At 30.3% G+C, this 13722-nt stretch overlaps 1 protein-coding gene and 1 long non-coding RNA gene across 2 annotated transcripts; one reads left to right on the top strand and one right to left on the bottom strand.

Moving 5' to 3' along the window:
* Positions 1 to 1092: 1092 nt before the first annotated feature.
* LOC132799657 (uncharacterized) lies at positions 1093 to 2471 on the top strand. The gene is made up of 2 exons (XR_009634495.1): positions 1093 to 1525; positions 1908 to 2471. It is a non-coding gene; the product is annotated as an uncharacterized LOC132799657 (long non-coding RNA).
* A 4229-nt stretch (positions 2472 to 6700) lies between these two features.
* On the bottom strand, positions 6701 to 10725 carry LOC107434808 (receptor-like protein kinase HERK 1). The gene is made up of 3 exons (XM_016046290.4): positions 10422 to 10725; positions 9910 to 9981; positions 6701 to 9806 (listed from the first exon to the last, which is right to left on the bottom strand). Exon 3 carries the CDS (start codon positions 9727 to 9729, stop codon positions 7243 to 7245), a length of 2487 nt encoding a protein of 828 aa, XP_015901776.1. The 5' UTR covers positions 9730 to 9806; positions 9910 to 9981; positions 10422 to 10725; the 3' UTR covers positions 6701 to 7242.
* Positions 10726 to 13722: the final 2997 nt, after the last annotated feature.

Here is a 13722-nt window from a genome sequence, read left to right as displayed (position 1 = left end):
GGCACTGCACAGTTATCACTTAGCCCATGCTAGTCAGAGTAGAATAATAATAGCATTAATAATAATAATAATAATAATATATGTTTGAAGTTTTAAAAAAAATTGTACCGGATCAAGAACTTAACCTTAATTATTTGATTAGAAAAATATAAAGTGATATTAGAATGTAATATCTTTAGTTCTTTTAATTTGTCATTTTGTTATTATTTTTTTCTAAATATTAAACATAAAATGTCCAAATTCAGAATATAATAGGGACATTTCTTCTCTCTCGCTCTCTCTCTCTCTACAAGTATGTAGCATCAGTTTTGGAGAGAATTCTCCCCAGTTCTCCCGAATTTATATAAAATTAAAAAAAAATTAAGAGATTTCTTATCAACTCTAAGTTGATATAAAATTTTATAATAATATTAGAATTATCAAAATATTTATCAAATTTATTTATCAAATGATATAACTGATGTGATAATATTTAATTAGTTTTTTGTTTACTTATGTATTTAAATGTTCATTTATCTATATTTACATTATATAAATATGACAATCAATAATATAACAACACCTAATATTTAATAACTAGTTTTGGAAACTATTTTTATGTCTATTTTAAATTTATTTAAATTAAAAATTGTGTTTCCTGAGCACTCATGATAAACACGAGCTTTTGATTTTAATGATGAAATTCTTCTTTCAATTTACATATATATATAACGAGGCTCCAATAAAAATATACTTAACCTTTTAAATTAGAAATAAATAGATCTATTTTTTTTTTTTTAAAAAAATTAATAGATATTAAAATATCATATCAAATTTAAAAATTATAAATAATTGGACTCATTTGTTTTTAATTTTAAAAGTAAAGCATATATTAGTTGGAGCCTTATATGTATATATATATATATATATATATAAAAGAAGGAAAATGAGGAATAGTAGGCAATCTATATCGTCCCCATGTTGATAAAGATGCAAGTCGTTTTTGTGGAAAGGGCATCGCGGTAATTGATGTTGGGCCCTGGTCCTATTTCTCATGGCCATATGTACATATAGAGAAAGGTTATGGTCAAGAGTCAAGACCGTCCTGATTGTTTCTATCCGGACCAAATGTCCTCTTCTTCTTTTTTCTTTTTTTTTTTTTCTCTTTCTCTCTGTCTTGCCTAGTTGCCCACGTTGTCAGACTTTCAAATAATATATCTAACACTTTCTCTTCTCTCACAACTGGCCTTCTCCTCTCTCTCATTCTCTTTTCCTTTCTCACAACTTTTCTTTTCTCTCACAAATGGATGGGTCTGCAAATCTCTTCTCTTTCAGTATCGAACAAACTTTTTCAACTATTTTTTTCTCTTTTACACCACAACCAGAAATTTGGAGCACCTAACTCCCTTCGTCAACAAAAATTACAAACAAGGCTCTTTCTTCAGCTTGCTCAAAATATGGAAACTTGACTTATCACTCATCAGCCAGATTTGTCATATTTTTCTACACTTTTACAATTAATTTCTCCTTGCTAGATTGATTGTCAGTAAGTTTTATAGAAAAAACATACTTAAATTTCATAATCACTTAAACCAAGGGACGATTCAACTTCAACTTCAAATCTTTTTTTTTTTTCCCTTTTCATTTTGGGTTTCATCTGATTAAGAACGAATGACTTGGACATGTGGTTCTATTTTGCCTTTAATTTGGAGAAATACCTAATAAAGCAGAAGATGTAATATCTTTCAAATTCTTTAGAATCTATTTGATGTGGATGATCTCTATTTCAAATTTTTCTAGAATTGGTAGCAGATAGTTTTTAAATTTTGAGCATGCATCATAAAAACCTTCCATATGATTCCATTTTGCCATTTGTTGAAATCTAGAAGAAGGTTTTCTTTTTTTAATTATTTTTTTTAATTTTTTAGTTTTTAAGGATATAGGAAGAAGAAAAAGAAGCAAAGGACATCTGGTTCTTGATTTTGTACAGATGAGAGACTGGTTTTGACGGAAAGGGGAAAAGAAAGAGAAAGCCGAAATCCGCAAATGGGTATCCGAAACCTGTGAGCCTTGGAAGAGGAATCAGATTTGGCTCAGTACTTTCTCTACCCCTTAAATGGGCTCAACGGTGGTGGCTCTGGTTGTCAAATGGTCAGGTTGAACGGCGGTGGCTTTGCTTGTCGAACAGTCATGGCTTTCTGGTTAGATTGGTGGGAGATGGATGGGAAAGAAAGGGAATAAAAGTGAAATCTGGACCATCATTTTAATTGAGTGACCAATGAGTGACCAACAATATGGATATGTTTTTTTATCCGAATACAAAATAGTCAGAACGGTCCTATCCATAGCGTATTGACACCCATATTAAATAAATATATTTATTTTTGCTTCCACATATTAATAAATACAATTAACAATTAGAGGATTTGTACATAACCTACATGCATGTATTATTTATGGAATAAATGTTGGGATAGAATTTCTATTTTATAGATTTTGTGTTTTTTTTTTATGTTTGATAAGTTTTATAATTTGATAATAGGGAATAAATATACCTCCATTTGATAGACTTATGAATAAATGATTAGTGTTTAGATTTTTTTTTTTTTTTTTTTACCTTAATTGAATCAGAAAAGTTATATTTTATAATTTTGAGGAAGAATTTTTAATTAAAATTCATGTCTTCTGTTGTAGACAATAAGAATAGGGTAAGATACTCTAGTGGAAGGTTTGGCATATTGGGTTTTCTCTTTGTACACGTCTGAATGGTGTGGTTGTATTTATCAATTTTCTTTTTTTCCAATTTCATCAAATGCTCTTAAAAACATCATGTGAGCTGCACTTGCAAATTTTTGGTAGACTTTTTATTACAGATCATACACTTATTACATAGCTTTATTACGAATCATACCAAAGTGACACAAAAATAATACATCAGATGACAATGTGATAATTTTTAAGTTTAAATGGTAAAGTATCAAACATATAAAAGTTCATAACAGTAAAATGTATTTTTCCCTCTCAATAATTATCCAAATTCAAATCTTTTCATTTTTAATGTAAAAAAAAAAAAAAAAAACAAAAAACAAGAAAACAAAAACAAAAACAAAGAAACAGACTTGTGATGTGAAACCACAAGCAGAAGCCAAAAGGATAGAAAGATTTATCTTTAAACTGTCTCCAAAAGGTAAAAGTGACCTCCAATGGCTTTTATGAAGTAATAAATTCTTTTGCCACACCATAATTACAAATAACCATTTAAAATACTCAAATGGGACTTTTAGGGACTTTGTCATGTTAAGTATTGGTGCTCAGCACGTATTAAGAAAAAAAAAATTTCTTTTAAATAAAAAGGTAAGTAAATTATTTATTAATTTAGAATTAAAGATAGCCATTGGAAGTCCATTTTGGAGTAAAGTTTGTACTGTGCAAACATCCATGCTATACAATCAACAAACCCTTTAAATTTTTATAAATAGCAATCCATACTCCAATTAGAAAGCGCTAAACGATTGTTAACACGAGTGGCGTTACTACTTATTACCACTCACCAAAAGGTTGTTGCCACTGGCTTTTAATGCCTACTTTTTCACAATTCCAGTTTTATCCTTAAGGATGAAAGGTAAAATTAATGAAATTTTTTTTTTTTGTCTTTTCCTCTATCATGTTTATCCTTCCTCCTTAATAGGATTTCTATTTTTGAATTTTTAAATACTAACTTTTTATTTTTTATAAAATATATATATATATATATATATTTTTTAAATTAAGGTTTAAAAAATTGACATTGATGAAAATATTAAAGGTTCAAAATATAGAAATATCGAAAATTATCGAATATTAATAAATAGTCATCAAAATTGATGGAATTTTTATTTAAAAATAAATTTTTTTATTGAAACTTTAGAATTAGTCTATTCAATCAATTAATTATCAAATTAACTATAAAAATTATAAACATATTAAATAAATATTATATTTTTTAAAAATCAAATTTATATTGAATATTAATGATCATAAATATATAACTGTTAATAAAAAAATACAAAAAATATATATTTGATAAAATTATTTATTAATTAAGATATATATATATATATATATAATAATTATTACAATTATATTATATTTCATAAGTTCCACCTCAATATCATGTTGAACTCTTAATGGTTGAAAATTTATTAATCTCTTTCTCATTTTTATTTTGAAATATGAAATATGTAAACTAATTATTAAAAGATTATCTCTTTAATAATATCGCATTCAATTATTAATATGTTGATTATATAAATCTTGTATTAAATATAATTGTCCTAATACTAGATATCGGTTAATTATATATACAACTATTATTCTTTGATGGTTTAGTTTACACAAAATATATTCCTCTATATATTTAAGTTTTTGTTTATGTTTTAATTTGTATCTATTTTATAATATTTATATAAATATTAAATTTATTATTGCAAAAAAATATATATAATAATATGTACTAAGATTTATGACTTATAACACTAATTTTTCCCTAAAAATAGGCTAGATGACTTATCTGATTAATTTTTAAACATTGTTTGTTAAATGTAATTTTGTATTTTTATTTACTTAATTTTTAAGGCAATTAAAAGTTAAGAAAAAAGTAAACTATCAATAAAGTTAGTTGAGCAAAAACATTTACAAGATATTAATAATATTTATGAATTTTTCAATAAAAACTAAACAATAAAATTAGTAGATATTTTCAACGCAGAAATTTCATGAAAATTTTTGAAATTTTTACATAAATTATAGATTTTTTTTAATTAAATTGTAAAAAAATTAAAATAGATATTTTAACGAAAATTTTTATGAAAATTATAAAGAAATATAAAAAAATTTCGTGAATATTATAAAATTTTTATCTATTTCTATTTGAAACTTAAATTTTTTTCCACCTGTTTTAAAAAATAAAATTTTCACAATTTTTTCAATTTTTTAAACCTTGTTTTAAACCAAATACATGTGATGAGCAATTGTTCCATAAAACAAACAAGTAAAAATAAATGCAAAAATATGTGAAATTATTATTTATTTTTTTAAAAGAACATTACAACAAGTCAGAAATTGAAAATCATACTGTCTAACAATCTACAATAAACGATCGATAAGATTATATTAAATGATTGATAAGATAATATAATATAATGAATTTTATTTATTTATTTATTTATTGTTTCTCATTACAATATTACCAACAACGTATATAACAATTAATTACATTTTTTTAATTATTTATCATAATCATCTTTAATAGAAAATAGAAAAATATGTCATGTCATACACCATATCAATGCTACAATATTATATTCAAGAGCACTATATCCTAAATTTATATATAAATAAAAAGGTAACCAATTTTTCTTATCAAAAAAATTAATTAAATTTTTTTATTAGGTATATTTTTATGCATAGGTTCAAGACAAAAATGGAATGCATATACATTTTATGTAGTTGGTTAAAATTTCTTGTAAGTAATTATTATTTTTTTTCATAATTTACAAAAACATTAACTAAGAAATTAAAAAGTAAAAAAAAAAATGATTTATAAACTATTAATAAGCTAGTATAATATTATATTGCTTGTTATTCTCTTGTTTATTTATTTATATACTTTTATTGTTGTTGTTATTTTTGTAAAATAAAGTGTTCTTTAAAAATATTTAGTTTAACTAATAAAGGTTTGAAAGGAAAGATTAATAATACTTGATATAAAAATTATAAAAGTGAAAAGTTGGGATTGTCTAGGAAGTACAGATTAGAAAAAGTTAAATACAGTAAAAGGACAAAATTGAAAATCAAATGAAATGAGCAAATACATTTTGTGATATTTGGGCGTTTTGAGACGTAGCTGAACTAGTTCTTAGGAAGATTTATGCTAGACAAGTACATGATCCAATGAGCAAAACCCACCTTCGGCTGATTGTTAGGCACCAAATGTATTCGCTGATTTGTCCAATGACACTCACGCCTGTCCATTCTTCCTGCAATAGTTTCTTCCCTACTTTAGATGATTTCTCAACTTATAGCTATGATTCAACCTAATAGGATTGGCCATTACCCAAAAAGGACAAAAAAAAACCAATAGGTTAGGTGCTTAAGTTTTTCTCCTCCTATTAAGATGTTTTCAGAAGGGTTGAAATTTAAAAATATATGGATAAACTAAATAAATATAGTAAAATATAAAAACATTATCGCCCTTTGGAATACAAGATTGGGCTGGATTAGACTGCAGCATTTGAAATCATGTCCTTTTGAATTAGGCTAATTTAAAGTAAAGACAGTCCATATAAAATGGTTAGAAGGCAAAATGAACTCCATTAGGACCCAAAGAAACTAGTGAGGTAGCCATAGGAGTTCTTATTTGAGAATTTCAATATACACCTATTGACCAGATAATATTATACCAAGATAGATCCTATAGATCTTTATCACAACTATAGGATTTTCTTGGGTTTATGAAATTGACTAAGATGCATTTCTAAAAATCAAATCTAAAGAGTTGATCAAATAGATCATTAGTACGATATTAATAAGGGGGTTGCATACTAAAAGGGGAAAGGCATTATCAGTTAGCTATAGAAGTGGATGGTTTGCATGAAATATAAGAACAGAGAGAATAATAGAGTGGCATTTCTCAGCAACCAGAAACAAAATGAGGGCATTCAGGATTTGGGGCATATGTTCAAGTCATGAAAAGAACAACTGTCATATAATATTATGTAAGGAAAAATGGCAAATCTATCAAGAGCCAATGACACGCAACAACAGGCATAAGAAAGGTAAATGTAGCTTTCACCAACTTACTTCATATTCAAATAAAAAACTATAAGACACAAACATTATATCGATAAGCCAAAACTCACTTCAGCCACCACCCTTTCTGTACAAAAGAGAAGTCAAGATGCTTTAGGCTTTTTGATTGTGAATTTACACCCCCAAAAAAAAAGCACAAAAAAAAAAAAGAAAAACAAAAAGAAAAAAAAAAAAGGGAGATTGATATTTAGACACTAGCAGAAAAGGATGAGCAGGCGAGAAAAATAAGGGCATCCTCTGAGGAATTGTCTGTTGACCAAACAAGCCACATACAGCCGCAGGAAATAATCTTTTGCCATTTTACCAAGAGGGGAGTGTATTGAGTAGATCTTGGTGTCATACACTGAATAAATCTCCAATGAGTCCCAAAAGAGCAGCTGAACCCATAAAATATTCTTTACTATCTGAAATCTGTCACCTACCCTCAGACTTCACCAGCTGTGAGAACACCCTACTCATGGAAACACCTGAAAGATCATCTACACTTGACATTTCAAATCCAGAAACAGCTGTATCAACATTGTTGACATTGTTGATTTGTGGAGATAGTTCGCCTATCATATTAGTACTGTTTTCTTCAGGCTCACCTTGGATAACTGCATCTTGAAGCTGAAGGGCATATTCCAGATTCCACAGGACATCTCCCACTGAAGGCCTATCGACCCCCAAGTCTGCCAAGCATTTCTCAGCAGTTTCTCCAAACTTCCTAAGAGAATCTGGTCTAATTTTTCCTACAAGAGTAGAATCTATGATTTGTTCCAATTGCCCCTTCTTCTGCCACTTCATTGCCCACTCAGCTAAGTTCACCATTTCCCTTGGGAGGGTTGGATCTATGACTGGTCTTGCACAGAGAACTTCAAACAAAACCACCCCAAAGGAGTAGACATCTGACTTCTCTGTTAGTTGTTGCCTCCTGAAATATTCAGGGTCAAGGTACCCAAAACTCCCTTTCACTGCTGTGCTCACATGAGTCTGATCAATTTCAGGCCCTGTTTTGGAAAGCCCAAAATCAGCAACTTTTGCCATGAGGTTCTCATCAAGCAAAATGTTAGCAGACTTTACATCGCGATGAATAACTGCTTTTGCATAGCCAGTGTGAAGGTAATGAAGACCTCTAGCGGCACCAATGCATATTTCAAGCCTTTCCTTCCAACCCAAGCTCGGAAGACCTGAGCCATAAAGATGACTTTTAAGGGTCCCGTTCTCCATATATTCATATATTAAGATCATCTCATTCTTTTCATCACAATAGCCAATTAGTGAAACAAGATGGCGATGGCGGAATTGAGACAGCAACTCAATCTCAGTCTGGAACTCTGCAAGTCCTTGTTGGGATCGCGGATTTCCTCTCTTAACAGCTACTTTGGTGCCATCATTTAGAGCTCCTTTGTATACTTTCCCAAAACCACCAATGCCAATAACCCAATTTTCATCAAAATTGTTTGTAGCCTCTTGAACTGCCACAAATGGAAAGCGATACCCGTAGTTAGAAGCAATGCTAGCATTTGTTCCATTAGAGTACTTACTTCCCACGGTGTGAGAATTGCCTCCATTGATGGACAAAGGAATCCATGTCTTAGAATGGCCCTGAAGTGCCATTCTTCTCCTTTTTCTGCACATAAGAAAGAAGATCACAGCTAAGACCACTGCTACAAACACCCCAATGGTCACACCAACTATTACTCCAACATTCTTCTTTGAACTTGAAGAAATTACCATAGAACCACTAAGGCTACCAATAGAATTGTTCATTTTCATTATCTCTAGCCCATTCAGAATAGCATTTGGGTAAATACCATCAACATCATTGGAAGGTCCAATACTTACGCGAAGCTTATCACTAACAGTTGGCAGTGTAACTCGGTCCATATAATGTGGTACAGCCAACACATTAACTGACAAAGTACTCAGATCAAGATCATGAGCAACACTCCAGGAGTCAATATACACATTGAAGTAGAGCATGTTAAGACCTTTACTTACTATATCACAAAAGTGAAACCGAACAAGGTAACGAAACCCAAGATCCACTTGGAACTCCCAGGTCACATTGAAATTGCTGTTGGGATCATCTCCTGAGTCCATCTCGGTGGCAGTACCATAGACTGTCTTTGGAGCAATATCAGGGGTCGCTCCACCACTGGAATACTTAACAGCTCCAATGTTTGAGAAATTTTTGGCACCATTCTTGTTTACCAAAAAACTTTGGTCTGGAACCCAAGTTCGCCAGAGGGTATCATTCTCAAAGGACACCGTTGGCCCCCCCATGTTCACTCTCGCCACAGTCTCCAATGCCTGAGTAAGTAGTCCTTGGAAATTTTCTGATGGGTTTACACTGTCGGCATCATCTGTAATGAGCTTATCAGGGACTGATACAACTTCTATGGCATTTAAGAAAGCAAATGAAGATGAGGATGGGGTGAAGGTAATAACAAGGCTATCTGAGGTTACATTTACAGAAAATTCTTTAAGAGAAGCCTTATCAACACCGAAATCACTAAGGAGAACATGATTTTGGGTGGAAACACCAAACTTCGCAGTGCTCATATCGTAGCTAGCATAAACAAATGGAAAGAAATAAAGGCGGATCCAGTGTCTACCCCTTTGGCTGATTGGAAAAGTGTATTTTGAGGATTCAGTAAAGATTCTCGCGGTTTGATAGAGCGGCGAGTCATCAGAAGAAGTAATTGACTTCAAGGGGGTATTTGCTAGGACTTCTTTTGGGGTTGAAAGAAACTTGGAAGCCGAGTTATCAGAAACAAAAACACGGTCACCCACAGAAGTATTGCGGGTTGATCCACAGTCTATAAGGTAATTGTCTATTGGATCAAACCCACTGGAAAAGAGCGCCAAACACAAGACTGATAAAGCCCAGACTTCAAACTTTCCATAACCCATCATCACAAACTCTGGAAACTTATTGTGGAACAAAGAGAAATGATTTCTTTGAACTTAGCTGGAACTGAAATTTTAGATTCCTATACAGCAAAAGCAATACAAAAACCCCTACTTATCAATCAAAAAGCATAATTAAAATCAATAACCGATGACGATAACCGAACAACGCAGAGAAAAATTTACCTGTTAAGATCATGTGAGCTCCAATAGAGAAAGACCCCGGATGTCTAATCCCCAGCAGAACGGCAAAGAAATCTGGTATACCGAGTTGAGGAAGACTCATATTATGAATGAGAAGGAAAAAAACAACTAATATTCACAAATCGAGCACATCACAAGAAGCTATCAACTCGATGACAACCTTGGACAGATATTGACAGGTCTTAGATTTTTTTAAAGTAATTGAATAATTGAAGGAAAAAAATTAGTTAAAAAAAAAAAAAAACCCAGATTACAAAATGAGGGAAACCAGCCAAGCTCCCACCAAAAAAAAAAAAAAAAAAATCCAAAACTTGATCCAACCCACTTTATTTTGTGGGAAAGTTGATATAGAAAAATAATTAAAAAAATAAAAAAAGAAACTAAATAAAAAAAAGAAAAGTTGAAGCAATAGAAAAAATTTATGAAGATCGTTTATTTTTGTTTTAATGGCGGTGGAGAAGACAGACCAAGTAACAGTTCAGATATTTACTCACCTTTGCTCGTTGCAAGTTGGGTTTAGTGCCTTTTTTGTCCTATGAAGGGGAAGAAAGTAAAAGCTTTTCATTGCATTTACAGATTGCTTTTTTTAAGAAAATAATATTTGGTTGTGAGGGGTTTTTATGGATTTGGGTCCATAACAGAGAAGCAGAAAAGCCCTGGATTGAGGACGATTAGCATGTCAAGACATGGAGAATTTTTGTCGTTTCAGTAGTTTAAAGATGAAGCTAAAGAACCAATTTTTTTTTTTTTTTTTTTTTGGGTTGTGAAAGAAGTAATTTTCACGACTTAGCTGTTAGCTCTCCTCACAGCCACGTCTTTGCACATAAAGTGACCTCGAAATTTAATGTTTTTACTTTGAAAACAATTAAATTATTTAAAGTTTAAATAAAGCAAATGTATATTCGTTTATTTATATAAATAATTACAAATATGCATGCTTTTATCTGTAAGTGGAGATTTCCACTCAAGATCGAAAATATTATCTTACATTTTTTATGTAATGAAGTAATTACATTAATAAGACAAAAGTACATAACAAGTATTAAGATTTTAGTTGGAAAACATACCCTTTGACTAGGATAAGTTGATAAAAGTTTATAGTTAATAAAAAAAAAATCTCCAAATAAAAAAGTTTATGCTGTTTGTTGTTTTTTGGTAATCAGCATTAATAAAATATTTGTTATCCTAACAAATATTAATTGAATATATTTAATTTTATATTGATCTTTTATAATAAAAATTTAATATGAAAAATTGAATATTTTTTTAAACAGCTAATAAAATTGTCAAAATGGATATGGATATTGTTGGTGTTTCCTCATCAACGATGAGTGTATCATTTTACCAAATAAAATTACACAGAAAATTAACTAAAGCAAAATATAAAAAAGAAAAAGGTCACGAATGTGATGTTATATATATGTAGGGGGAGGAGGCTATTGTTGCCCGTTTGATTACAGATTCGGATAGATGGAATTCTAATTTGGTTTCTGCTTCTCTCTCACAGATGAAGCTGATATCATTTAAATCTTCCAATTGGTGGTTTTGATAAAGATGATAGATTTGCATATCATTTTTCGCATTCAGGGAGTTATACTGTTAAATTTGGTTACTGAGTTGGTAGAAAATTGGGTATTGATGGTTCTTTGGGAAGTACTAGTGATCCAAGATCAAATGATTTGTGGAGGACTATTAGTAAATTAGAAATCATGAATAAAGTTAAAGCTTTTATGTATACTTCTGGATTGTTTTGTAAAATGTTCTGGATAGTATTATTTGTTCTATTTGTATGAAGGGTGAGTAGGGTGGTTTTCATTAAGGGTGGCAATTTGTGTTGACGTGTCGTATTCGTGTCAATCTATTTATTAATCGCTTTAAAATTGTTTAATCCGAACTTGAATCATTTATTAATCGTATTAGGAATTTTCAATCTATACACGACCCATTTAATAAATAAATAATCTAACATGATCTTTATAACTTATTTATTAACTAAGTCAATTTAAATTAATACGATCATTTTATATAAAATTGACCAATTTATTCAAAATTTATTCATTTACACGAAATTTATCCAATTCAATAAATTACCTTATTTAAATTAATTATTTTATACAAAATAAAAATAATTTAGTCATTAATTAATCTCAAATTAAAATATAAATATAAAACCATATAATCATAGTTACAATTTACAATAATATAACATATAATATAATATTTCATATAATGGTTAAATATAGATATATATATATATATATATATATATATATGTACATAATAAACCTATTACTATTTCTTTAAAACTAATATAAATTTTTTTTTAATAATTATGTTTTTTACATCTCCAATACTCTTGGGATATTAATTTTTATTTTTTCGATATCCATAAATCCTTACATGTATTAAACATATTATATTTAAATAAATAAATATTGTTTTTAATTAATAAAAAAATTGATAATACAATCTTACATAAGTTAGATATTTCGTAATAAAAAATATTAGTTAAATGGATCAATCCAAAATTGATACATTTAATTAAATGGATAAATTTGGATTAATTTCGGATTAAACGGATAATTTAAAACTGAAAGGTTTATTAACTGTGTTAAATGGGTTGATCCGAATTTGATCCAAACTCATTTCTAATAAATCCAAACTCACTAAGTCGTTCTCGAATCATATTACCATATCATGACCTAAATTGGCACTCTAGTTTTCAAGCCTTATGGAATTGTTCGAATGCTAGATATGTAAGGAAGCAAATTATACAATTCTTAAATCAAGATAATATGGTTCTTTTACATATATTTGTAGCTGGGTTTTTCCTCTTCTCAGTCCCTTTTGGCAAGTTTGTTTTGCTTTGACCGCATAGAGTATTTAGCAACTATGAAATGCTATCATACATGATTCTGTGTGTAAATCTAATGAATTGATTCTCAATTCGGTGGTGGGATTACATATGAAATTTGCGGAGACTCATCATAAGGAAAATTGTGATAAGCCGAGTATTAGGATTTTATCTTGGCTACTAACGATTGGAGATAATCTAAAAATTAATGTTGATGCCACAACATGTAACAGCCCAGTACCACCCGCATCAAGATATTGTCCTCTTTGGCCCAAGGTTCACTCCCTCTCTCCCCCCTGACCTCAAGGTTTTGTCAAAACGCGTCTTGAAAGGAGAGGTGTGCCCCTCTCCAACCAATGTGGGATGTTACAATCCTCCCCCTTTGGGGCCCAGCGTCCTCGCTGGCACATCGATCCGGGTCCGGCTCTGATACCACTGTAACAGCCCAGTACCACCCGTATCAAGATATTGTCCTCTTTGGCCCAAGGTTCACTCCCTCTCTCCCCCCTGGCCTCAAGGTTTTGTCAAAACGCGTCTTGAAGGGAGAGGTGTGCCCCTTTCCAACCGATGTGGGATGTTACACAACATGTAAGACCTCTAGTATGGTGGGTGTAGGTGGTGTTATTAGGAATTCTAATCCAGAGCTTATGATTGTGTTTGCTCAACCTACTTTATTTCCTAGAATCCTTTGACTACTGAACTGTGGCTATTTGAGATGTTATTCTTTTTTGTTTAAAAGCTGGTTTTTCTTATGGTCATATTGCTAGTGGTTCTTTAGGTCTGAGAGATGGTGCGGATAAATTGTTTTCTGATTGAGGAAGTTCAATTTTTGCTTTCTAGTCATAATAATTTTCACTGTTTTTATAATTCTAGAAGGTCTAATAAGGTAGCTCAAAAATTGGCTGGGTATGCCTTGTTTTTAGAGTTTTTGAATCTTGGAT

Source organism: Ziziphus jujuba, chromosome 10 (genome assembly GCF_031755915.1).
Source record: "Ziziphus jujuba cultivar Dongzao chromosome 10, ASM3175591v1".
Lineage (NCBI taxonomy): Eukaryota > Viridiplantae > Streptophyta > Magnoliopsida > Rosales > Rhamnaceae > Ziziphus > Ziziphus jujuba.
This window is presented reverse-complemented; position numbering and strand designations above follow the sequence as displayed.